This window comes from Melospiza georgiana, chromosome 6 (assembly GCF_028018845.1).
Source record: "Melospiza georgiana isolate bMelGeo1 chromosome 6, bMelGeo1.pri, whole genome shotgun sequence".
NCBI classification, from domain to species: Eukaryota; Metazoa; Chordata; class Aves; order Passeriformes; family Passerellidae; genus Melospiza; species Melospiza georgiana.
Window position 1 is genome coordinate 60,434,753 of NC_080435.1, and position 26,658 is coordinate 60,461,410.

The 26,658-nt window shown below is 45.1% G+C and overlaps 1 protein-coding gene across 1 annotated transcript in view; it reads right to left on the reverse strand.

Moving 5' to 3' along the window:
• Positions 1–281: 281 nt before the first annotated feature.
• Positions 282–26,658, reverse strand: part of TMEM260 (transmembrane protein 260) — a 34,635-nt gene continuing 8,258 nt past the window's right edge. The window contains exons 4-16 of the mRNA XM_058026729.1: positions 15,757–15,934; positions 13,732–13,845; positions 11,786–11,965; positions 9,448–9,488; positions 9,003–9,089; positions 8,516–8,633; positions 8,108–8,283; positions 6,360–6,531; positions 4,611–4,759; positions 3,545–3,721; positions 2,788–2,841; positions 2,311–2,401; positions 282–1,207 (exon numbers count right to left, since the gene is read on the reverse strand). Of these exons, the coding sequence (XP_057882712.1) occupies positions 935–1,207; positions 2,311–2,401; positions 2,788–2,841; positions 3,545–3,721; positions 4,611–4,759; positions 6,360–6,531; positions 8,108–8,283; positions 8,516–8,633; positions 9,003–9,089; positions 9,448–9,488; positions 11,786–11,965; positions 13,732–13,845; positions 15,757–15,934 (1,810 nt within the window). The 3' untranslated portion in view covers positions 282–934. The remainder of the gene's footprint in view (positions 1,208–2,310; positions 2,402–2,787; positions 2,842–3,544; positions 3,722–4,610; positions 4,760–6,359; positions 6,532–8,107; positions 8,284–8,515; positions 8,634–9,002; positions 9,090–9,447; positions 9,489–11,785; positions 11,966–13,731; positions 13,846–15,756; positions 15,935–26,658) is intronic.

Genomic DNA, 26,658 nt, shown 5'->3' on the forward strand with positions numbered 1-26,658 from the left:
CTCTGAAAGTGTCCAAGGTTGGACAGGGCTTGGAGCAACCTGGGATAGTGGGAGGTGTCCCTGCCCATGGCAGGGAGTGGAATGAGATGATCTTTAAGGTCACTTCCAACCCAAACCATTCTGGGATTTTGTGATTATGGTTCTGCAGTGTCCTTGGGCACAGGCACAGCCAGGGCTCAGAGCACATCCAAACCAGTGAATGACCAGGCTCCTGGGAGGGCACCATCCCCCAGCTTGTCCTGCTGGAAACCCACCACAAAAACACACAGACACAGCACAGCTAATGAAAAATGCCTTTAGGAAACCTCTTGGCTCAGCAACAGAGGAAACAATAAAATGCTAAATACATTTTTACATCTAGAATGGACGCTGCATTCATAAAAATATATATATATATTCACAGTACAACCTCATAGTGTTCTTGTAAAAGAAAACTCTCTTTTTCAAAACCTGATATTTTATTTAGTGGTGAGCTTCTCCCCTACCCCAAAAAAAGTTCATTTGGCAACATAAATCAATCAATCAATCAATCAATCAATCAATCATAAATATATATATTATACATATATATATACCTGGTATTTTGTTTAGTGGTGAGCTTCTCCCCTACCCCCCAAAAAAGTTCATTTGGCAACAGAAATCAATCAATTATATATATATATATATATATTTTCACAGTACAAGCTCATAGTTTTCTTGTAAAAGAAAACTCTCCTTTTCGAAACCTGATGTTATTTAGTGGTGAGCTTCTCCCCTACCCCCCAAAAAAGTTCACTTGGCAACAGAAACCAAACACCACTATGTTCCTGCAGAGGGGATCACACTGGATTTCCTCTCTGCTGCCATTTCTGTCCCCTTTTCAAACCACTTTCACACAGCCAAGGACTAATTCAGATTTTAAGTCCCGACTTTAACACTTCAGCAGGACCGGGAGCTACCCAGCTCCGCGCCTCAGCTCTGCCTTCCTCCTCCTCAGCCCCTGCAGCTCCTCCCTGAGGTGCTGCACGGCCTGCAGGATGTCCTGGCGCTGGGGATCATCCTCTGCCTTCTGGGTGTAGAGCAGGAAATGTTTCACAGTTTGGGAGAGCAGCAGTTCGGGGTCCACGTCCCCCCGGCCGAGGCGCAGCATCCTCTCGCAGGCGATGGCGAAGTTTTTGTGCCAGTTCACCGGGTGATGGGGATGGGAGCTGACAATTTCTTTGTACGACTGTTAAAGGAACAAAAAGAAAAAAAAAAAAAAAAAAAAAAAAAAAAAAAGAAAAAGAGAAGGTAGAGGCAGCAAATTAATTGAACAAAGTGGGAGCAACAGCTTTTAACAGTGCTTCAAAACTGCCTAGAAAGAAACAGATGCTATTTAGATGTCCAAGTCCAGAGCTGGAGTATTTCTGTAATTTGCTCTGTGTTTGCCATTCAGCAGCATGAATCAGAAATCCAAGGGGGGCTGAAACGTTTCCCTTCCAACAGCAGCTGTTTGTTTAGAAACATTACAGATGATGGTGATAACCCCACAGCACATTATGTGCTTCCCCCAGAGAGGTGTTACACCAAGCTGGGGGAAAAAAGAGATTTAACTGCCGCGCCTGCAAGACATTTACTCAATATTTCAGGAGATCAGGATGTCTTCCACGGGACTTAGGCAGTCTGTTGACTTGAGTGGGAATATTCATAAGCTCAACAGCAGGCATGTGCCTGGGAACTTTGCAGAACAGCAAAAATCACAGCAAAACGGGCAAGAATTAAGGAAACCATTTGTTGATTCTGTGCTGGAGTATGAAATACTGTTCCTCTCTGCTGATACACACTGATCACTTCGTGCATCTGTTGGCATCTCAGGCAGTCCAGCATTTCCAGAGATACCTACACCAGCTTATGGGTGTTATTCTTTGGTGTGAAATGCAGCAGAATTAATTTGCAGAGAGAAGACTGTGGGATTTTACACTCGCTGGCTCAGACCGCACGACTGTGTAATGACAGAGGGGACAAGTGCAGAGAGGGGACTTCAGGACAAGCAATCTCTTGGCATGGGTTTGGAGCCCAGCACAGACAACATAATTATAGCAAAAGCAGGGTGTTGACTGGTTTGCTGCTGGCATCCTCCGTGACCGAGGGGGCAATGGATAAAATCCCTGCACAAATCTCTTTGGATCGGCTGTGCTCCCAGTTTGGATAAACACGGGGAATGCAGATTGCAGGAAACACTGTGTTTCTATGGACTCTAGATATTTAAAAGAAGAGGGGGTAAAAAAAATTGTGATGGAGGCTAAAAAATTAGGATGCAGGGAGCACTCCTAACCCAAATCCAGGACTTACAGTGTATGCGAATGTGTAAAGTTGTGCTTTCATTTCTGCAGTCACACTGGCTCTTTCTGCGAGGTCAAAGATGAAGAAAGCTGTTTTCATCCTAGGAAAAGGAGGAAAACTTCCATGTGGTAACTGCTTAATGCAACCAGCTCCCATCACAGGGTTGTACACAGCTTCAACACGTCCACATGTGGGACAGCAAAGCCATCAGTGAGACAAATTTCTCTCCATAACCTATTTCCTTACCCTACACCCCAACTACCTTTGAGAGACTTTGAGCAGAACCTTTTGGTGAACAAAACAGCCACTTTGCTGAAGGCTTTGCTGGCAGCTTCATCTCATCCTGCCAGCCTTTTCCTTCTAAAGCCTGGCACGTGCAGACCCAATAAGGCCATGGCCCATCAAGCTGCCTGCTTTGGTGTGTGTTTCCACCCCAGTGAGCTGGCAGTGCCCACTGGCTGTTGGAAGGGAGCAAAGGAAAATTACCTGGCTTGCCACATCTCCTCGTTGGCAACAGCTTCCCAGGAAGAGGGGCTGAAACTAAATGGGAATGGAAACAAAATTCAGCCATCAGATCCACGTCGCTGGGTTTCACCCACCACAACCCTTCCAGCCCAGCTACAGAGCTCCCAGGCAGAAGCAAACCTGTGGCTCTGACAGCAGGGAATTCAGCTGATTCCCTGTCATTCAAAAAACTTTGTGCCTCTCCCTCCACAGAAGGAGCCTCAGGTGTTTCACAGCATCCCAGATCTCAGAGCCAGAGATGTTTTTTACCACCACAGGTCAGCCTATGCCATTTAAACCTCTGGATGTCTCAATAATTTTAGATCCTGATTAAGTTTTAAGGTCAGAATTGGACCTCATACTTGGCTAGAGCTGTCCTTGCTGGTTTTCACATTATTAAAAATCACAGATCATGGAATGGTTTGGGTTGGAAGGGACATTAAAAAGCATTTCATTCCAGCTCCCTGCCATGAGCAGGGACACCTTCCACTATCCCAGGTTGCTCCAAGCCCATCCAGCCTGGCCTGGGACACTGCCAGGGATGGGGCAGCCCAGCTCTCGGGGCTGTGCCAGCATCTCACCACCCTGACAGGGAAGAATTTCTCCCTGCTATCTCTCCAGAACACAAAACATTGAGATTATGGCCCTTGTTTGATTCCTCTAACACTGCAGCAGGTGTGGCAATGCTGCTGGCAGAAAATGATGAGCAGGAAGGAGCAGAGGCTCCTCTGCCTTGTACCTGCCATAGTCTTCAGTCCAGTTATAGAGATTCCTTGTGAGACGAATCCACTCTCCTGGGTCAAACACAGCTCCAGAAGGAACCAACTTCTCACACGTCCCCCAGGGCCACAGCGAGTGGCTCCTTCTCCAGGTTGAGTCCCCCTCATGAAGACCTATGCAGACAAACACTTCCTTACTGCCAAAAAAACCAACAGAGAGAGCAATGGTGAAGCCACCTCAAGGACCATGGGCTACCCAATGTCCCTGACCAAACCAAACCAAACCAAACCAAACCAAACCAAACCAAACCAAACCAAACCACAGCACACTGTGCAGCAAACACACCCACCCACCACATCTCCCATCAGCATGGGCATGATTTGGAGCAGTGTGGAAAACAAATTAATTCCCCATCTGGCACTGCCCATCCTGAGCAGTCACATCCTGTTCCCTCTCCTGGACCTCCCAAACAGGCCAGAAGCTGTAGCAGAAGCCCATTTCTGCCCACTGGCACCTGGCTGTGCTCCTGTGCCTCCCCACCCTCGCAGGGCTCACCCCAGCTAGTCTAAATGCAGATGCTATTCTTATTCGTGTGAGTATCTAATCCTTTCTCCACTCTTACTAAGCTATTTTTATATGATGATTATTCCTGGAATACATTCATTCTATGCTAATCAGTTGGCCACAATGTTCACAAAGGAGAAGCAGCAGCAATTTGCTCTCCAACCATCGTCGTTCTGAGTACACAGGAGCGCTCCTATTCTCTGTGATGAATTGTATTGACAACAACAACAAAAAAATCATCAGTAAACACTCTGCAGATCACCTTTTTTTCCCTTCCTTCCTAAAAACCAAACCAACCTCAAAACAACAGGCAATATTATATCCGGATGGAGTTACTTCTGCAGAGATATTTTGCTTTAATTGCAAAAATAATCTCGCCACCGGGGAGGAAGTCAGTGGAGAAAATTGGTCTTTTGGATGCAGTACCAAGCTGTTCCATAAACAATTTCAAGAGGGGAAAAAAAAGAAAAAAAAAGGTCAGAGATTTTAGGAAAGCTGTTACATATGAAAGGAATGCTTACTGTTTATTTACTTGGAGGAAACGATGGAGATTAAAGGCGAGTGTCCCGTCGGGTAATGCTCCTTCCACAGGATTCCACCGGTTCCCGGGAAAATGAACGCCCGGTAAGTGCTTTGCCAGCTTGGGTAAATACCATCCGTAAGTCATCATCTGCAATGGAAGCTGTTAGCACCATCTGAACAGCAATCAGGACATTTACAGCCAGGAGAAATGGTTTCTGCAGGAGGAACGGCCTTTTGCTCAGGGATGTCACCAACCGCGTCAGCAGGGACACGAGATCAGGCTGGGCACCATGGCCAGAACGGGGCACCATGGCCAGAATGGGTCACCATGGCCATACTGGGTCACCATGGTTAAATCACAGCAGTGACTGGGTCACCATGGCCAGAATGGGTCACCATGGCCAAACTGGGGCACCATGGTAAATCACAGCAGTGACTGGGTCACCACGGCCAAACTGGGGCACCACAGCCAGAATGGGTCACCATGGTCGCACGACAGCACCAGACTGGGTTACTAAGGTCAGATTGGGTCACCATGGTCGGATCACAGCACCAAACTGGGTCACCAAAGCTAGACTGGGTCACCAAGGCCAGAATGGGTCACCATGGTTAAATCATGGTCAGATCACAGCACCAGACTGGGTCACCACGGCCAAACGGGGTCACCATGGCCAGGCTGGGTCACCATGTCCAAACTGGGTCACCATGGTCCCACACAGCACTAGCCTGGGTCACCATGGCCAGACTGGGTCACCAAGGTCAGACTGGGTCACCATGGCCACACCACAGCACCAGACTGGGTCACCATGGTCAGACTGGGTCACCAAGGTCAGGCTGGGTCACCAAGGTCAGACTGGGTCACCATGGCCACACCACAGCACCAGACTGGGTCACCATGGTCAGACTGGGTCACCAAGGTCAGGCTGGGTCACCATGGCCAGACTGAGTCACCATGGTCACACACAGCACCAGACTTGGTCATCAAGGTCAGACTGGGTCACCATGGACACACCTCAGCACCAGACTGGGTCACCATGGTTAAATCACAGCACCCGACTGGGTCACCATGGTCAAACTGGGTCACCATGGTGAGACTGGGCCATCATGGTCACACCACAGCATCCAACTGAGTCACCATGGTCAAACGGGGTCACCATGGCCAGGCTGGGTCACCAAGGTCACATCACAGCACCAGACTGGGTCACCATGGCCAGAATGGGGCACCATGGTCATACTGGGTCACCATGGTCAGACTGGCTCACCAAGGTCAGACTGGCTCACTGTGGCCAGACTGGGTCACTATGGTCAGACCACACCACCAGACTGGGTCACCATGGCCATATCACAGCACCAGACTGGGTCACCAGTGCCTTCTGATCAGAGCCACGAGGTCCTCACTCCACCACAAAATAGCCACTGCTGGTAAGACACACAACAGGGATTTGGTTTGGTTAAACACCAGGAATTGGCTTTGGGGTTTGCCAACAAGTTGCAAAGCCAGGTGTGAGGATGATGTGCCAGCGGAAGTGCTGGTGACCCATCCTGTAACTTTTTTTTTCCTTTTCCCATTTCTCAGTGAAAAAGGAATGTGCACACCACACTCCAGTCCAGGGTTACCCATGACTCTTAAAAAAAAAATCAATTTTATTTATTACCACATCATGAGTTTTAAGGAGACAAAAGGAAAAACTGAACTTTTGCAGCTGATATTTAAATCTGCCTCTCTAAACAGCACTTTCTGAACGTACCTCCTGGTCCACTAAGGTGATATCTGGCCTCATCCCCTCACAATAATGAAGGTAACGAAGAGCATTCCCTGGCAAGTCTCCTCTGAGCAGGATCACTGCCCCCCTTGGCATGGAGGACAGCACGTTCCTTGCAAACTTATCAACAACGTAGTTGTTGCTCTGATCACAAGTGCTGAAGAGAACAGATGGAAAACAGAATGTTTAAACCAAGTATTTGCATGGCTTGGCAGAAATTCTGAAGAATTTTATACAATGGGCACCCACAGGGGAAATCCACCCTGGTCAGGATGGAAACATCACAGTCACAGAATGGTTTCAGTTGAGACTTTAAAGAACATCTCATTCCACCCCCTTGCCATGGGCAGGGACAGCTTCCACTGCCCCAGGTTGCTCCAAGCCCATCCAACCTGGCCTGGAACTTCCAGGGATGGAGTCAAGAACTTAATCACTACAACAACTTAATATCTCTATTTCCAGAGAAAATGAGATGCAGAAACAAAGCATTTAAAGCACAGGCACTCATCAGAAAGCACCACCCACTACAGTTTAGCCAAAACACACACCTTCACCTTAATTCTGATTTCTTCTTGGGCTAAATCTAAAAACCTATTAGCTGGTGCTGGAAGTGCCAGTCCAACAATGGTTCTGCAGAGCATTTGAAATCCTCCTCATCCTTTAATGTTTCTATTAAGATTGAAAATCCCAAGTTTTTGTAGAGTCAGGCAGAAATTGGTTTACATGATCTGAGATTAGATAATTTTCATCAAAGTTGTGTGCACATACTCCAGGTATGGATTCAGATGACACTTGAGGACAGGAGCTATGACTGGCTCAGGTATGGACAAGCCTTTGGAAAAGGTGTGCCAAAGAAAGGTTTCCTGATGAAGAAGTCTACATTCCTTGGTCAGCCTGTACCTGAGCATCCCTACCAGGACACTGATTCCTATCCAAGTGACTGCATGAGTTATGCGATGGGGAAGCCCCAAACTAAACTACAGATTTAAATCTTCAAAAATGGGAAAAAAAAATCAGAAAAAATTTCAGGATATGAGCTAGAGTGTCGCAAACATCTTTTGTGAAAATCCTTTTCTTTAGGATTTTTCCTGTTGAGAAGCTGAGGTCTCAGGAACAAAATGTAAACATTGGTAATCTGCTGCTGTGGAATGCAACAGATGGATCTGTGATTGGTCTCGTGTTTAGATGTTTAGATTTAGTAACCAGTCATGGCAGAGTTGGCTCTCTCTCTCTGTCTGAGCCAGCTGCTTTTGTTTTCATTCTTTTCTATTCTATTCTTAGCTAGCCTTCTGAGAGGAAACTTTTCCTTCTGTTTTTTAAGTATGGTTATAATGTAAAATACATATATCATGAAATAATAAATCAAGCCTTCTGAAATACGGAGTCAGATCTACATCTCTTCCCTCATCCTTAAAACCCCTGTAAGCACTGTCACAGTAGAGTGAAGGAAAGCAAGAGAAGTTTGAGCCACATGAATTCTGCAAACCTCCTTAGGAGACAAAGCAGAGATTTATAAGGGGTTTTTAAAAATTTACATATCTACTGAGTTTTTTTCCCTCAACCTCTGTAACATCCCCATTTACAGCCTGGAGTGACTCTGAGGGAGATCAAACCAGGGGGCTCTGCAGGCTGTGACCATGCAAGCTTAGGTGGGGTGTGAAAAGAGCCTTTCCCACTCCCAGCCAAGGCCAGAAATGCCAGGTCACCCAGCGAGTTGGCACCGAATTTCTCACCTGTAATTTGCCCAAAGTTGAGAAGCCACGAGGGCAAGAGCAGGAAGCCATTCCAGGCATGGCAGCAGCAAGGTGCCCTGCAGCACAGTGTCCCTCCCCAGGCTGGCCAGTGTGGCCAAGCCCAGCCCTGCCAGCACAGCCACCACGGCGCTGCTCTGCAGCCAGAACCGCTCCACCTAGGAGAGAGAATCCCAGAACTGGGGCGGGGCTGCAAGGGACCATGAAGATCATCCCTCATCCCACACCTCCCACCAGACCAGGTTGCTCCAAGCCCCATCCAACCTGGCCTTGGAGCTGTATTTTGGTACTTTTCTGCAGTTTAAGACAACTGGTTAAGGTGGTTTTAAGGTTATGAATGTTTCTCTCAAAAATCTAACGTGCCGGAGCAACTCTGGGAGCGCAACTTACCACGCCTAGAAACAGAGGCTTTGTAACATCCAAATTTGCTCTCCAAGCAAAGAAAAGGGAATAAAGGCAGAGCATTCCAGTGAAGAGCCAGATCACAGGTGATTTCTGCTGCTTTTTCCTATTACCAAAAAAAGTATCACTCCTGACACATGATGAAAAAACAAAGCAAAAATCATTTGTCCTTGAACTTGCATACCTAAATGCATTTAACACTGGGAGCTGATGAGTTTTTCTTTACCTTTTCCATTTATCAAACTTCTGTTTTCAAAGCACACAGCCATCAGCATTTCAGGAGTTTTAAACTTGCCACCTACCAAGGCACAGGGTTAACCAGGAGTAAGGGATATTTTGCTCTTAATAATTGATGACCACAGCCAATTGCTGCAATTTCTGCAGCAGCAAGCAGAAGGCAAAACAAGCTGCCCATGCAGGCAGTAAGAAAAATGAGAAAAAAAATGCACATTGAAGCAAATATTGTTCAACTTACAGTGGCAGTGCTGTGCTCACACAGGTCACCAGTGCCAGGGCAAGGACAGGAAGGGAGAGCTCTGACTTCATCTGTGCCAGCTGGAAACTGTGGAAAAATTAAAGTGTGGATGTGTCAAATCATCCCCAAATCATCCCTGCACTCAATTAAAGTGTCAGGAGAAACAGGGAATAAGCACAACAGAATATATTCCCATTCTGCTGGGATTAAGTCTACCAGAAATGGGATAGGGATGGGTTATATGGTAGAATTTTGAAGGGAAAATCACTGGGATGGGGGATTCAGTGTTTTTCCTTCAGTGGGGGAGCCAGAGGGCAGGATTGGTGCTGGACACACATGGCCCCAGCTCTGGATATAGGTGAGGAAAGGAAGGACAGGAGCCACTCTGGGCCAAAGGACAGCAGCAGCAGCAGCAGGTGAAAGGCACAGCCAAGGTGTCACTCACAGCAGCATCTCTCCCATACTGGATCCTGTCTCAGACTTGGCCTGAAATAAAAACAAAGGAAACCCGTGAGGAGCCCACACAGTGACTGGGGGAAGGAAATTCTTCTCATTTTCTGCTTGCAAGAAAGGCAGCAACCTCTGCTCAAACCTTCACTGCAAGGTGTTCTCCCACCTGCCTGTTTCATGTGATGCCACTGAAGGATTCACCCCTGGATAAGCATTTCTTCAAGGTGCTGGCAACTCATTATCCTGTGATTGGAGCATGGCATATGGTTCAACCATGATCTCTGCTGTATCATGGAATCATTTGGGTTGGAAAAGCCCTCTGAGATGGAGTCCAACCATTCCCCCAGCACTAACCCATGTCCCCAAGTGCCACATCCACACATCTCTTAAATCCCTCCAGAGATGAGGATTCCACCACTGCCTATTCAGCCTACTCCAATTCCTGACCATTCTTTCTGTGATTTTTTTTTTCCTAATATCCCACCTAAACCTCTCCTGCCACAACTTGAGGTCATGCTCTGTATCTTCATGGTGCAATTATTTTCTGTGACATCTTCCCCCAGCCTGAGACAAGCTCAATTCCTCCTTGCTTACCAGACTTGCCCATCTCCTCTGCCCTGACAAATGCAGAGCTGTACAAAATCTTTATGAGATAATGAGAATTTTTATTGCAGAGATCTGCAATCCATGCCACATGTCTGGGAAAAAGACATGCTTTGTGGAGGGGAAGAATTACCTTCATTGCTGCTTGTTGGAAAAGTGGTGGCTACCACATTAAAGATAAGGTGAACAGATTCAGGAGGTTTGGAAGGAATATTTAATTTCAATAAAAATGGAATAGCTAATTGCATCCAGGATTTGATTAAAAAATAAGTGTTAGAGGATGGAGAGCCAGCTCACAGCTCCTGCAGCCCCACCTTGTTGGCAACTGATGGCCCTGGACACATCCACCACAGAGATAACATTTCTGACCCATGGCTTACAGGTGGAACCCTCTCCAAAATATTTTCTGGGCTTTTTTTTATGACCCTGTCTGCCCTTAAAACAGAGCTATGGGATGTAAAAGCTGTCTGTCCACCCAGCAGTGCTCTGGCATTATCCCAACCGGCACCAGGACCAAACGCTTGGATTTTGCTGTATTTATTGCTCCTGCTTCAGACAAGTTCATCCTAAATGTGATTTGTGGTGTAGGATTACACACAGTCCATCCCTAAGCCTCCTGAACATCAACTTGAATTCATCACATTTGATGGAGAGAGGAGTTAAGGGATTTGCATGCCTCGGTATTGCTCTGCCCAGTGGAGGCTGATTCTCAGGAGACAGCAGGCAACAGGACAACAGGGGAAGTCTCACAGGTCCTTCAGAGGCTGGGCCTGATCTCTGCACGAGTTTTTGGGCAGATTTAGTGGCAGCAGCAGGAATTATCATGTCTTTTGACACACATCCTGCAGCCTCAGAGCCCTCTGAGAAGGGTGGAATGGCACAGTGGCAGTGATGCTGTGTCACGCTGGCTGCAAGTGAAGGGTGATTTCTGAGGATGTGGAGCTCCAGGACTCCAGGGAGGGACAGAACATGCAGACCACACCTTTTTATTGTTTTCCTCCCAGTGGTGTGACTTCCCAGCCCTCTGCCCTGAAAACTTGGAAGCAGGACAGACCCTGGGGTGGTGGGCTGGTGATCTCCTTGGGTGGCCAGAGCCCAACATCCAAGTCAGGGCTGGAGGAGGAAGATGCAAACCCTATATTCTGAAAGCAACCAGGATTCTTCCCTCTTCTGGCAAGAGCAGAGACCTCAATAACTCAGATCAGAGGTTCCTGAGAACCCTCAAACCAACCTTTCACTTGAATTCAACATTAGTAAGTTAAGAGGAATAATTTAGAGCCCTCAAAACAACCACTCACTTAAATTCAACATCAGTAAATTAAAGAGGAATAGCTTTTAAATGAAAACTGCTTGTGACCTCTTTAAATGTCTGAGTTAAAAATAGAAAAATAAGACAATATTAATCTTAAAAACATCAAAATTGATGTCACCAACTCCCTCTGGCACACAGTTTGTTCTTTGGGCTCCTACACACATAAGACACCCATACAGCTCCCAGGAGATAATTTGGCTCACCCCATAAGGCAATGAGAATTATCTCTTTGCTTTCCCAGCCATGTGACCCATTCCCAGAAAACCTGACAGGTCAGGAGGTCGAAATCCAAAATGAATGCTTAAAAAATGAAACATTTTCAATTTCCTTCCCCGCGAGCCCTTAATCGTCACAAACAGAACATCTCTGCTGTTGCATAAGTGAAGAGGAAGCAATTTAGGCAGTGACCCTTGTTTACCAGATTGAATGTCCCATATTCTTCCCTCAGAAAGTGGGTCAGAAATCCTTGAAAAGTCGTCTGGTCTCCCCATGTCCAGCGGGCTCGATTGAGGTAGGACGAAGCCGGCAGATAGAGATAAGGCAGCAAACCAGCCAAGAAGCATAAACCCAACTTCAGCAAATGGCCTAGGGACAATTCCTGCACCAAAATATGTCATATTGCATAACAATGTTTATTTTAGTTTAATCACGCTGGAACTTCAAGAACAGATAAAGAAAAAACATCAAATATATTTACACAGAGCTGATCTCTCAATTTATAGTAAGTCCCTACAAAATGCTATGTTAAACCTTACGATTTTGTGGATTACTAGGAAACTGCATCAAACTGATCTCCTTTGCATGGCAGGGTGAAATTTAAGTGAAGCAAATAATATTAGCTAGGACTCATGAGTATCATACTCATTGCATCTTTCACATTTAAATCATGGCATGACATGCATAGATGGCTGAAGCACTGCAAGGCTGAGATAACCCACTTTGCAGCGATTAAGAGTTGGCTGGTTTTCCATCTGGCAAAAAAAAAAAAAAAAACCCCACATAAATGCTGCTCTAGTACAACTGCACACATCATCACCATCATCAGGAGTCAGTTTTGCCATTCACTTGATCGTGATTAGGCTGGCTAAATTGGATAGGCCAACTTTTGGGGTGGGATTTTCGACACTGCCTAAGGGGTCAGGGAGACAAGACTTTCAAAGGGACTTGTGTGCCTAACTCCTTTAAGTGCTTTGGAAAATCCCACCCTAGAATATTGCACGCTTGCTTTGTCGTTAGCCACTGCCCTGTCAATCAAAGCACTTCCTCAGCATTTGGGGTTACTGGGAGTGATGATCTGTGGAGCAGAGAAAGGAGCTTGATAATGATGGTGGTCAGAGCTCCTCCAGAAGGAAGGTGGCTCATTTGTACTTTAAAAAGGCAGTTTTCCATCCATTTCCATCTTATTCAGTGGTTTCCTGCAGCAGGCACTACTGGGCTGTCCAAAGTATTTCCCAGGATTATCATACTGGCACAGCACTGCCTTTACTGGGAACCACAGAGGTCTCTCTGGACCTCCCTGCTCAAAAAAGAAACCCAAAACAAACTATAAATATATTGCAGAAGTGATTATTGATTGTGTTAATGGAAATATATGGCCAGAAAAGGGCGTTGCTGGGGATGCTGAAGAGATTTTGGATCAAGCTTGTCTGAGTTGCATCACATTTCTTGCAGCTCATGTGCTTCACCCAGGCTTAGTTATGCCCTGAGTGGATGTGGTTTCTGCTGGCTTCCACCAGGGAGCCAACACACAGAACTCATCTCCAGGGGAGCTGATGGCATGGGGAAGGCTGAGTTCTCAGTTCCAAGTATTATTTTAGCTCACAGGGTAATTGCAAGCAGCTGGGGCAGAGCACTCCTGTGCCAGGGGATGCAAGAGGGTCACAGATCACTGGCATGAGCAAAGATCACAGAACTCCAGAATGGTTTGGGTTGGAAGGGAACACAGATATCATCTTGTTTTAACCCCCTGCCATGGGCAGGGACACCTTCCATCATCCCAGGGTGCTCCAAGCCCTGTCCAGCCTGGCCTTGGGCACTGCCAGGGATCCAGGGGCAGCCACAGCTGCTCTGGGCACCCTGTGCCAGGGCCCCACACACTCACAGGGAAGGATTTCTTCCTAATATCTAAATCTAACCCTTCCCTCTATCAGTTAAAGCCTCTTGTCCTATCACTCCATGCCCTTCTTGCAGACCCTCTTTAAATCAGACCCCCTTGAGATCAGTGGCTATGGTGTCAGACTGTAACTTCAGTGGGTCATGATTAATCACATTAACTTAGAAGTGACACAAATTCTGGGGGAGAAGAATCAATCCCAGCCTTAGAAAACCAGAGGTGTGAGTGTGTAAGTGACTGTATATACATACCCTCTTTCTGAAAAGCTGTGAGAGAACCCAGGGCACAATACAAGCAACATAAAGCACTATGGTGTGCTGATTGCACAGACTGAGCCCACAGCAAAAGGCACCCCATTTAGAGATCTGAGAGGGGAAAAAACAAAAAAAAATCACAATTACTATTTACAAGTTTGCAAAAACATCTAGAGATCAAAAAGATTCAGCACAGCATCCTTGGAGGAGAAAGGCAAATACACCAGTGAGCACTGGGCAGTTGTAACACAGAACTCAGGGGATTTTTTTATTTTTGACAGGGAGATTCCAACTGTTTCACAGAAAATATTCTTTAAGAAGTGTCCAGCTGAACAGCCATGCCTCCATGCATACAGAGATCCTGTGCAGCATCATCACATCATAATGATGGGATGAGTCCAGTTCCTGAACCCAGCTGCACAGGGGAGGCTGCCCAACAGTTCACTTTGTGTGATTTTTTAGAAATGTCCTAAAATAAAGCCATTATCTACAGAAATCTAATTTTTTTTTTTTAACAGAAATTATTTTTTCCTCTTTGTTAGGCACAGAGGGCTAAAGTCAGGGCTGCACAAACTTCCTAAGCCATGGGAATTAAAGGTGAAACCCTCATAATTCTAAAACCTCAAACCTGTTCCAGTGCCCAGTCACCCTCTGGGGAAAGAACCTTTTCCTGGTATCCAAGCTAAACCTCCCCTGCTTGTTCCAGCCCTTGGTGAGGGTGGTGTGTGAGATGCAAACGTTGCCTTGGTGTAGTGCTGGGATCACCTTGTAATTTTTAATTAACTGCTCAGCCTTCCACACTGGACACTGCCCTGCCATGGAAGCACCTTGCCATAAGTTCAGAAAAACCTTTGTGGGTCTCAGAGCTGCCTGGCAGGGCTCAGAACCACCTCAGTCATTTTTTAAGTACATGGATGAGCTCCAATATGATGTCTGTATGACCATCTGATTTATAAAAAGCACTGCAAGCTTGCTGTTGGCAGCCTGGCTTCTTCCAGGCGTGGGATGCCAGACACTCAAAAAAACCATTGGAACAAGCTCCTTAACTGCTTCTGAAAATCTAATTTTGAAAATCCCATTGGAAACCAGGCATGTGAAACATGGGAGAAGGCTGCAAAATGCCCAGCTCCATGTCTGTGGAGTTCAGGTTGTGGGGATCTTGGGACTGTTGCTCATTAGAAAATAATAATAATCATTTTTAAAAAATCCAATGGTAAAATAAGGTCTCTGTAGCCATTGATAAAACATGTTATTTGAGAACTCATGAAGCTGAGTAAACTACCACTGCAGACTCCTGAAATTCTAGCCTAGCCTGACAAAAATCCCTTTATTCACACAATTTACAGGAGTCACAGCAGGCAAGTCTGTCGGAGGAAAAGAGATCAGATGTTCAGGCAGACAAAAAGAAAGAACAAGACTGCTGAGCAAAAATATCATTTGGCTGACTAGTCTGTTTAAAAAGTAGAAAATACAGCATGAAATTTGAAGTCTCTGTATTTAACAATGCCATTATTTTAGGGGCACATTTAATTTCAAAAGAAAAACTGATTGAAAATTTGCTAGTTCCCATTTTTGAGCTGGAACCTGGTTTTTGATTAGATGGAGGTTTCTGTACAATACATCCATTTACCCCCAAGAAAATTACCAATTCTTAAAACAAAACCTTGAACACTCACAGCCTAGTTTGTGTCTTTGATGCAGGACGAACTAAAATGTTTAGATTGAAATGATTTTGGTTTTCCTGCTTCCATTCTGTGAGTATTAAATCAATTCCAAACCTATCCAACAGGTCCCAACTCCATCCTTAAGCAAAGTGGGCAGGGTTTTTTCAATGTTTGTCACTTTTGAACATCCAGGTAGATCAGGGATGGACCCACCCAGCAAAGTGCTGAGGCAAGACCTAAAATTTGGCCTATTTACTTAAAACTAAATCAGCAGTAAACGAACAAGAAATTAAACAAACAGGTGCTAACCAATTACAAAAAAAATAAAGAACCATTCACTTTGCTTGAGATGTTTTACCTTTGATCTCTCTTTTGCAGAGGATGCCTCCTCAAAATGAGCAGTGAGAGCCATCAGCAGCCCCACAAACAGATTGTTTAAGCTGAAAACCTCCGCCGTGATGGACCACTGCCATGTTAGACGGGAAAACGAAAACACCCCCGCAGCAAGGATTCCTCCAGCATATGAGCCAGAAAGCCTGCAAACACAGATAACATGAAATCTTCTTTTCCAACAAAAAAAAAAGAGCCTACTTTATTGTCCTTCTTTTTTTAATTTTTTTTTTTTTTTAAACAAAACATACTGCAGCAGCAGCAATGAGTGCCACCCAGCACCCTGCCAAAACATTATATGGTTAAGATCTCCCTAATAATTTCTCTGCTAAGGACTGCCATTGGGAAGAGCAGAGCCTCTTTGCCAGCCACCCAACACCAAAGAATCTGCTTCTTCTCGCCATGCAAACTTCCAGGATTGAATTTGCTTCAGAAATCCTGATGAGGGAAGGCCCAGAGGGTGCAGGGAGCCAGGGAGTCATGGCTTTAATGGGATACTCTGGAGGAGATGCCAGCAAGGGTGCAGCCTTCAATTCATCCAGGAGCTGAATTAAGAGTGGATTAGAGCTATTCAGGATGGACAGCATTGGCAGGGCTTTCCTGGGGGGGGTTTGGTGTCCTGGGGACTGCAGCACCCACAGTCCCATCAAGGAGAGGTCAGGAGTGTGGGAAATAGGTGCCAGCTCCAGCAAGAGGGAGGGAGAGGGTGAAGCAGCCACTGTTGGGATGGCTGTGAGCCCAAAGCTGGCCATCTCTGGGACTCCCAGATGGGATTATGGCACATTCCCCACAGAGCGGCCTGCCCAGCTCAGCTGGATGCTGCAGCCAGCACAGGCAGCCCGTGAGGGGGAATTTAAGAAACCCATTCCACCACAGTGGCTCTTCCCTTCATTGCTCTGGCTCTGCCTGTCTGGAAGCTCTCTCCTTTAGGAAGTCACTCTGAAAAGGAGAAGTGTAGGGCACCACAACATGCTCAACCAAGCTTTATTCAAAAATACAAATAGCTGTGACCGTGGTCAAAGCTACACTCCAGAAATTCATCATTCCACTGTAAGACTCAGCTAGTCTCCACCAAAAATTGGGTATTTTTCTGATTCCATCCAGACACACACAGTTCCATTTAATCCTAACAATTCTAGCAGGTTTAAACAAAAAAAAAAATATAAACTACTCAACCTCTTCATCGAGCTACACATGTGATTTCCACATGAGGAAGCTCCTGATAGAGCCCTCTCTACAAGGGCTCCTCTGCTTGGTTTGCCAGAGATCTGAAGGTATCTGGAAAATAGATCTCATGATTTTTATCTCCTTTGTGAAGTATTTTGAGATTTGCACCTGCAGGATGTAGCCTAAGGGTGAGAAGTATGGAGTGAACATTGGGAAAAAAGGAAACAATTCTGAGGTGCTCCAGGCCAAGCTCAAGGTGACAGCATGTTCAACATCAAGATAGTGGGAAGGTGACAGAGAGTCCAACATCAACTGTGGGGAAAAGACTCAAAAAATCAACAGAATTGGGAAAAAAACTGAAGAAAGATACCAGGAAAGGGCAGCAGGACCAGGTATAATGAAAAATCAGCAGATCCCCAATACACAAATTCACTTCATGATGTTCCTGTTTTGACTAAACCATTAAAACAGTTCAAACTTTTAGTTATAAAGAAACAACTCCATAAACCCCCTTGACATTCTTGCAGGGAAATAAGGTAAAAAAAAAAAAGGTGAAACAACTTTTCCAAAAACTTTCAGAAAACCAGCACTTTAGGCAAACGTCTCATTCATTCACCAATTCTCCTTGTCCTTCTCAGGAAAGACTCAAACATATCATGAGGGTTCAAGTGAGACGAAAGAAATCCCATCCTCTTGACAAAAAGTCTCAAACCTGCGAGTTGAGTTTTATGAAGCAAAGCTTAAGCAAAAGCCACTCAACTCAAAGCTTAAAGAGTTATCCCAGCTGTGTGGGACACAGGACACGTCTGCTCACCGAGCAGATCAGGAGCACAAACTAAGCACAGCCCACAGATCTGTCTGTCCACAGAATTACAAAAACAATCATAAAATGGCTTGGGTGGGAAGGGAACTCAAAGATCATCCTGTTCCAACATAAGCCATGGGCGGGGACACCTTGGCTTAGTGTCAAACCTGGCCTTGGACGCTTCCAGGGGTCCAGGGGCAGCCACAGCTTCTCTGGGCACCCTGTGCCAGGGCCTCAGCACCCTCACAGCCAGGAATTCCTTCCAATATCCCACCTAACCCTGCCCTCTGGCTGTGGGAAGCCATTCCCCCTTGTCCTGTCACTCCAGGGCCTTGTCCAAGTCTCTTCTCATCTCTCTTGAAGCTCTTTCAGGTTTTGGAAGAGTCTCTAAGGTCTCCCTGGAATCTTCTCCAGGCTGAACAACTTTGCCAGGAAATTCATGAGAAAGCCAGGCTGCTGAGCCCACTCTGGGACAGCCCATTTCATGCTTGGAGCACTAAGCTCCTCCAAGTACCACAGATGTCAAAAAACCAAACAGGAATGCGCTGCACTCTTGAAGAATATCAAGAAAACAGCTTTGGGAAGTGCAAGCTGGAGACCACAGACATGTCTGTCCACAGAATCATAAAAACAATCATAAAATGGCTCAGGTTGGAAGGGAACTCAAAGATCATCCTGTTCCAGCTAAGCCATGGCAGGGACACCTTCCTCTAGACCAGGTTGCTCCAAGCCCCATCCAACCTGGCCTTGGACACTTCCAGGGATCCAGGGGCCCACTAAGCTCCTCTAAAGTACAACAGATATCAAAAAAAACAAACTTGTTGCATTCTTGAAGAACATCAAGAAAACAGCTTTGGGAAGTGCAAGCTGGAGACCAAGAGTTTTTCTGCAGGTTCTGCTATCAGCAATGGAAGAGATGGATTTGTGAGTTTGCTGCTTCAGAGGGAAACTCTCAGAAGTGGAAGCAATCAGGGCAGGTATCTCCAGAGGAGGATGAAGAGCACCTGGCAGAAGAAATGCATCAATCCACAGTGCAAAGCAGGACCCCAGCAGGTCAAGTAGAAATGAATTCCAGGTGATTGTCAGCATGATTTTGGGGCAATATTAAATCAATCCTGCCCTGCAGCTGGGGTAACGTGGTTATACAGCTCATTTTGACAACATGAGGTCTCCATGCTCCCCTGCCTCTGCAGCCTGTTGGAATCCTCCAGCACAGAGTGACAATGTGCCCATATCTCTCCAGCCTCAGAACCAAGATGGTCTCAAATGACACAATGTCCAAGGAGGTGACAAAAACCTCAGGCATGGACAGCTCAGCCACCTACACCCCTCTGGACCAAAGAGCAACCTCAGGGCGGAAAAGACACTGATGGGTGTTCAGTGGTGCAAGGCAGAGTGAGATGAAAGAACTCTCAAGAATAGGCACAAGAGTGAAATAAAGATGGGAAAAACTGAAAAAGCAAAGGCATGGGACAGAGCTTTGAAACAGAGGTCAAGAAGCCTAAAGCCAAGAATTATTTTTTTCCCCATCCCTGGGAAGGTTCCATGGCAGGTTGGATGGGGGTTGGAGCAGCCTGGTCTAGTGAAAGGTTGGAAAGGGATGAGCTTTAAGATCCTTTCCAACCCAAACCATCCTGGAATTCTGTGATTCTCTAAAAAGCATGAAAAAATTGCAAAGGAGCACGGTGCAATCCACAACTGGAGATGTTGGTGACATGTTACACAAGGAAGCAGGACATTAGGGGGCCAGAAGACAATAGCTGCCCTAATTACAGGCACAGAGAGAATTCTTGTGGTTAAGACAGAGTATTTTATGGAAGATGGTTCATTCAAGAGCTAAAGGAAACCTCCCTTAAGTCCAGCAAGAACTCAGCAACCCAGTGACCAATGTGGAGACAGAGGGAACAACATGAAGAGGTTACTCCTGGTGTGGAAGCTAAGAAGTTTTTCGTGGCACATAATCATTTGTCTCACCAATTCAAACACCAGGCCTGGCACTGACAATGCAAATATTTCCTGCAGTGAAGCCCAGCTGGACAAGAAGGAACCACAGAGCCTTTGGGCTCTGCCACCTTGCCTGGAGCCCCACACTCTGCAATCTGCACTGGCTGGAGGCTTCCCACGTGGTTAGGAGAAGGAAAAAAACATTTTGGGTTTTTTCCTGGAAATACCTTCCAGTTGTTTAACACTGTCTTTCCTTTTGACAGTACATCAGGACTGTAGAGCAGAGAGCAGAAGAAAATTATTTTCACTCAATTTCTACTTGTGCTTCTGTCTTTAAACCCTTTAAACACCGTCTTTATTTTTCAAATAGAGTTGAGGTGCTACAAAACATGGCAAAGACACCCAGCAGCTCAATCCTCAACTGGCCTCATGGAAAAGCAACATCCTTAGGAGAGTTTATTCCAATATTTTGGGGAGCAGGGAGGGTAGATGGCTGTTCCCCCAAATCCAGCTTGTTTCCCCACTTTTTGGGCCCAGTATGAGAAAACAGCCCCAGCACCAGAGCCAGCTCATGGAAGAAGAAAATAATTGAAGCCATGGCAAAATTGGGAAAGTCTTCATGACCATCATCCAAAAACTCACTGAGAAGGGACAGAAAGAGTCAGCAACGGAGAGGTCACACAGTCCTTTCTGAGAAATATTTTCCCATGGCATCCCTAAACATAAAAGGAAAAGACTAAAAAAAAAATAAATTATGATTGTGTTTTCCTTTTCAAGCATGCAAGTGAAAGAATGTACTTGGGCCTCAGCTAAAAGGATGCAGCCAGTAGGAATTTGCTTTAATCAGGACTATATTAGCTACAAGTTTTTATTAAGAGTTTGCAGGAACATTTGGGAAAACTGAAATTTAATATATTAACCTGGGTGTTTTTTTCAAGTATAGTTTTTAGCTTCTCATTTGTTGGGAATCACTAAAACATGCAAGATTGCAATTTAAAATTTAGCCTTTCCTTTAAGTTTGCTAATATTTTCCTTTAGCCAAGATTACAAGTCATATGCCTTTAATAAAAAAACTGCACCAGCATTTTTACTTTTTATTTATAAAACAACAGTAGATATTCTATATTTAATAATTCCCCAAAATGTATTAAATGATCAGCATAAAGCTACATATGGATGGGAACTGGAATTTAATTAAAATGTTTTTGCTAAATGCAATCTTCGGTGCACTGGATTCATTAAGAAAAGTAAGATAATTGGAATGGTTTATATTTGAAGCTGATGTATTTAACACTGGCAACACCTATCTGTACCTAGTGAAATAAGCTGATTATTTCTGCCTTCTTTTCTCTCCAAAACTTCATAGGCAGGAGATCTTAGCCTTGCATCTTTCATTTATTTTTTTAGGCAGTAGAATAAGAAAAACTCTCTTGATTTCTAAAATCTCCACTAATTAACTAAATAATGGAATTAAAAAAAAAATAAAATTGCCCGTCCCTGCACCTGCAGATGATGACCCTGATGTTGCTGGCTCCCTGTTCACTTCCACAGACTCCAACTGCATCACCAGCAACCTCTGTCTCTTTGCAGTAGCAAAGATACATTCCTTCAGTGTATTTTTATTTCAAGGCAGTGCACTAAAGAGTTAACATTTTGAATTTAAGAGGTTTTTCTTGTTAATCAATCAATTAAAAGAAAAAAGAAACAACTATTTTTTTGATGAGGCTAAAGAGAAAGAGACGCAGAAGACTCAACAACCAAGCTCCCCACTGATAAATTTCAAGCGTGCACGAGCATCGGCGCTGAAATAGAAGAATTATTTAAAAATTAAAATCCAAACAGGAGTTTAGGGCTTAAGTAACAATAATTATCCCCCAAAACCCCAATCCCTCTAGGTTTGCCTGCCTCTCAGCCACAAACACTCCACGACAAAAGGCGGTTTCTCTTGCTCTCAGCGCTGAAGAGCCAGCTCAGGTACCACAGGGAATAGCAAACCAGATTTTATTCTTCCTCAAGGACCTGGAGCTCAATAGCCACTTAAGCCCTGCCCGCAGCAGGAGGAGGAGGAAGGAGAGCAGGGCTTGGCTCATCTCTCCTGGTTGGGTCCCATGGTCACAGGGAGTGAAGGGAAAAGAGACCAAGCAAAGAGGCAGAGCCACCATGAAATAAAAGAAAACCAAACCAGTCTGGTCACAACCAGCTGCTGTCCTTGGTGTGAAACAGGACTTCAGCATCCCACAGCTTCAGCATTCCCATAGATCCATGATTTCTGGGATAGCAGGCAGCACCCTCACCTCTCACCACAAGCATGGAATGCCTCACACCCTGCCAGGGACCGCCATCACTTCCTGACTCTTCTTTCTTGTAGTTATTTTATTGAAACACCACAGTTTGGACAGGGGATGGTCCAGGGTGGCAGTGAGGATTTTGGCAAAGGGGAGCTGGTCCTTGCACCCTCTCACACATGTCCTCCTGGACTGGAGGTGTCCAGCTGGGACACCACCTCTGAAGGATTTTGTCTCTGCCCACCCCTTTGGAAATGTGGACCTGTGAAGGTCGCCAGCATATGCAAGAGGCATCTTGCATCCCATCCCTTGTGTCCTGGGGCCAAGTCACCTTGGATCCTCTTGCTGGGAGACTCAAACTGCTCTGGGATGGCAGCAAGGACCTCCATGGGTCCACTGGACAACAGGGATGGGAAGAGCCCCCTGTGACAACTCGTCAGGGGAGCAAGGAATGAGACATTCCAACCTCACACCTTGCATGCTCCAGGATGTCCATCACCACCGGAGCAGAGCCTGCCTGCAGCAGCCCCTTGCCAAGGAAGTTTGGTATTTAAATTCAACACTTCCATGCCAAGTTATTCCAGAGCAGCTCAACGAGTGGAACAGCTCATGACAGATCTATAAAATGCACACAGGGCTGCGCTGCTTTAAGAAATATCACCCCATACTCACATTTGAGTTGTACAAACTGTGCTTCCAGCCATTACAAATGAGAAATTCTCTCCTGGTGTCTTTGCAAGTGCAAAGGGTGTATTAGTTCAACCCATTATTTGATTCACAATCCTTGGAAAATAGATACACCTTTATCCCAGGCTCCTGTAATAACCAGTGCCTGCTTCCAGCAGCCAAAAAACCCCAACCCACAGTAGGAGCCGACTTGAGCTATTTAAATGTTTTATAAGTTGGCTTTTTTTTTTTTTTGGGTAATTGCAGAAACTTTTCCTAATCTGACATTTGTTAAAACCCCTTATTAGAAATTATGCAGCTGCAGAAAAAAAAAATAAAAAAGAAAGAAAAAAAAAAGGAGCAGGAGGGGGGGGGGGCGAAAAGGAAGGAGTTGAAGGGGGGGAAAAAAAATAGAATAAAATATAAAATAAAATAAAAATGAGCTGGCTTCACAATTACCAAGTCAGCCCATGCAGCCCTTCGCTATTGTACGAGTGGCATAAACCCCCCGGCGGCCTATCAGCTCCCTGGCAGGCAGGGGGCTGCGCTATTCAAAGCGAGAGATACAAGCTGCAGGGCAAAAACCTGGCAGCTCCCATCTGACCCCCCAATCCCCGGCTGGTGACAGCTCCAAGCTCCATGGCAAATTAGCCCTTCTCACATTACAATTGCAGGAGACAGATTCCATTAGCGGTATCTGAAATTGAGTGGAGAGCTGCTCCGTTATCAGACTTGACTCATAAGCGCCGCTATTAATCAGAGCTATGATAGCATTTATATATTTCAAGCTATCTGCCGCCGCTGTGATATTCTGCTACAAAGGGTTGATGGGACTTAGGGAAGGGAACAATGGAGCTTTCTGGGAAAAGCAGAGTAAATCAAGAAAGTCTGTGACTTCCGCACATTCTGAAGGGATTGCGGTTTACATAAATTTTCTCCCAATTGGAGATTGAGCTCTTCCTCATCTTACACATGGGATTTAGTTGTCACTCAATGGTAACAGCTGTGAAAAGGTGAAGCGGCCCACCGCTCAGAATATTGCCTCCGCTTTTAAAGCAATTAACCCATGAACAGGAGGATACCTGGTGATATCAAAGGGATTAAGCCAGGCAGTGCATTATTAACATTTCCTTGAACTAATTCTAACTCTGACTAGCTGTCAGAAAAGACTCTTCAGTCTTTAAAAAAAAAAAAAAAAAAAAAAAGAAGAGTTTTTTTGCCCTGCTTTTTCTTCCCCCCCCCCTCCCACCACCCTTTTCAAAATGAAGCAGAGTTACTGCAGCCTCGTGTGCCTACTTTAGAGCCAAATGCAAATGAACAGATTTGGCAGCGTCTTCAAACAGACTGAACTCAGCGCCGGTTTATTCTGGGGACAAGTGGGAAAAAAATAAAAATAGATATGTGATCAATTAGCCAGAGGTCACAGCAGATTTTCTAAAAGCAAATTAGTACCTGAGTGCATTCCTTTCTTCTCTCCCACCTAAAACTTTGTAACTACTCCTCACTAAGCACAGCTGCTTCCCAAACGCCCAAGACGTTCCTGCTGTGCTACAACAGAGATAATCTACGATAATCTGTAATCTGGAAAAATCCAAACACGCCCTCTAAGGAGATTCCTCCTTCCCCAAAGCCCAATTTCTTCATTTCTCACTCTGGCTGAGCAGGCACTGACTCCTCTCTCATCCCTCCACCTTCCCCAAGTCATGTCCACAAAAAAGGGGGTCAAACTGTTCTCAGGGATGAACTCTGCTCTGGCAAACCCATGTACCCAGGGACACGGAGCATTTCCTCACTCACCAGAGGCAGAAGACAACTTTTCCCAGCACTGGGCAGTTTTAAGGGAGCATCAGCCATGGGGTCCCTCTGGGATGGCCATGAAGGTCCTCCTGGTCCTCCTTAGGGACCTTCCCACAAGAGCTCCAGGACACACACCCTGGGAGCCAGAAAGCTCAGTGCCATCAAGAGGATCAAGTGGCACTTCCAAAACATCCCTATGATTTCAAAATGATGGAATAATTTTGATGATTTCATTATCCAACACACCTAGTTCTCCTTTTTGCTGGCAGTGGGAAAAGAGCTGGCTCTGGGTTTTATATACAGTTCCTTGCCTGGAAGGTTTAGCGGGCAGGGAATACACATATACATATAAAAATATATGTATGCATAATGTATTGGTACCAAAGTTAATATGATACCCAGAACAGCACACCAAACACATGTGAATTGCTTAATTTAATGCAACATCTTCCCCCTTTTGAAAACCCTGTCAATTCAGCCAAAATAAAGCTAGCAAAAACTTCCCACAAATACCTGGGCAATGACACCATCTACTCTACTACTGCCTCTGCAATAAAACAGCTTTATGTGCTCAGAAACCCCAAAACAGCCAAACTATGAAAGGTACAGACCGAAAAAAAATGCACTCGGAGCAGGGGAAAGCTTCCTATTTCTCTTTGCAGCAGAGAACGCAAAGAATGCATCCCCTGTGCAGAAAATGACACTTTGGCAATCATATTATAAGAAGATAATTGGTTTACTTTGTAAACTTGCTATGCTTTGCCTCCCACAGTAAAACAAATAAATAGTTGTTTAAAGAAACAATCCTACAGCCGCACTCACTGAGTGCTAAAAACATAAAGCATCTCCCCCCTCCTTCAAAGCAAAGATGAATTATTTGCCTCAGTTACAAGCAGTCCGAGAAAACTCTTTGTAAATGGCATTTTACGATAATTACAAGCAATTTATTAAGACTGTGCAGAGGGGGGTGAAAAAAATCCACACTTGAGAAGTAACTCAAAGGAGAAACGGCTCGTTCAGCGATAGTCTGGATTACTGACAAAAAGCCTTTCTGCATCAATGTGCTGCCACATAATTTCACTTTGAGAACAATCCAGGCTTAAAAAAATAATGTAATTAAAGGAGTAATATAATATATTATAACACAATAAAATTAATAAACAGATGTGATGCGGCAGCCGCTTCCTCTTGACCCCAGTGCAGAGCATCCCGCCAGCCATCACCTGGCAAAGGAGAAATCTGCTCAAGGAATAAATTCCACCCTAATCCCACACGTGCCACAACATCCCAAACACCACATAGGGAAGGGACCACGACTCTTCTCCTTAAGCAATAAAATCATCCCGACCTGCCGAGGAATAAACTCCGGGAAATGACTCAAACAAAAAGAATCAATGGGGAAATTAATTTAAAAGAAAAAAAATTTAAAAAGGGAGAGATTTACTGTATGGGGATGCCGGGAGGGAGGGAGGGAGGCACGGGGTGTGAGGGTAAACAGCAGCGCTGCCCGGCTGGCGGGGAGAAAAGAAAGGTTTTAGAGGTTAAGTTCAGGTCAGACGACAAATGAAATCGTAACAACCCAACTGACATTGTATAATGTCTTCTTCACTGGATCAATAGGGCAGCGTCAGCCCCATTTCCATAGAGATGGCTTCCTCCCTGCTGGAGGGTGGCTATTGTTTGAGCAGGCAGATTTGCCACTTGAACCGTGTTGCTCCCGAAGGATGTGTACTTCATCAATTATTTGTACTCCTAACATCTACATATTTTCATATTAACATCCATGTTTCACACGGCAGGAGGAGCAGCTGCTGATTCTGCCATTGGTACCTCGGAGGGGTCACCCCACCAGATAATTTTATTTAAACACAAAAATAAGGGGGGATTTGATAGACCCGTTTAGTCCCTTTGTGAGGACAGACAAGCCCAGTTTAAAACACACCACATCACCCCCAGACAGCTACAGTTTCAAGCAGACAGTGCCAGTGAATAATTTCTAATATTTTTCTTTTAAAAAAAATTTTTTAAAAAGCAGTAACTTTTCTTTTTTTTTTTTTTTTGCCAGATCAGTGTTCCAAAAAATAAACCAATTTTAAGGTGCTTGAAATGAAAAATGTAACACTATAATTTGGAAATAAAACTGACCTTACAATTATTAAAAAAAAAACCAAAACAATCACTGTTAGGCTGAATAATTGATCCCGTC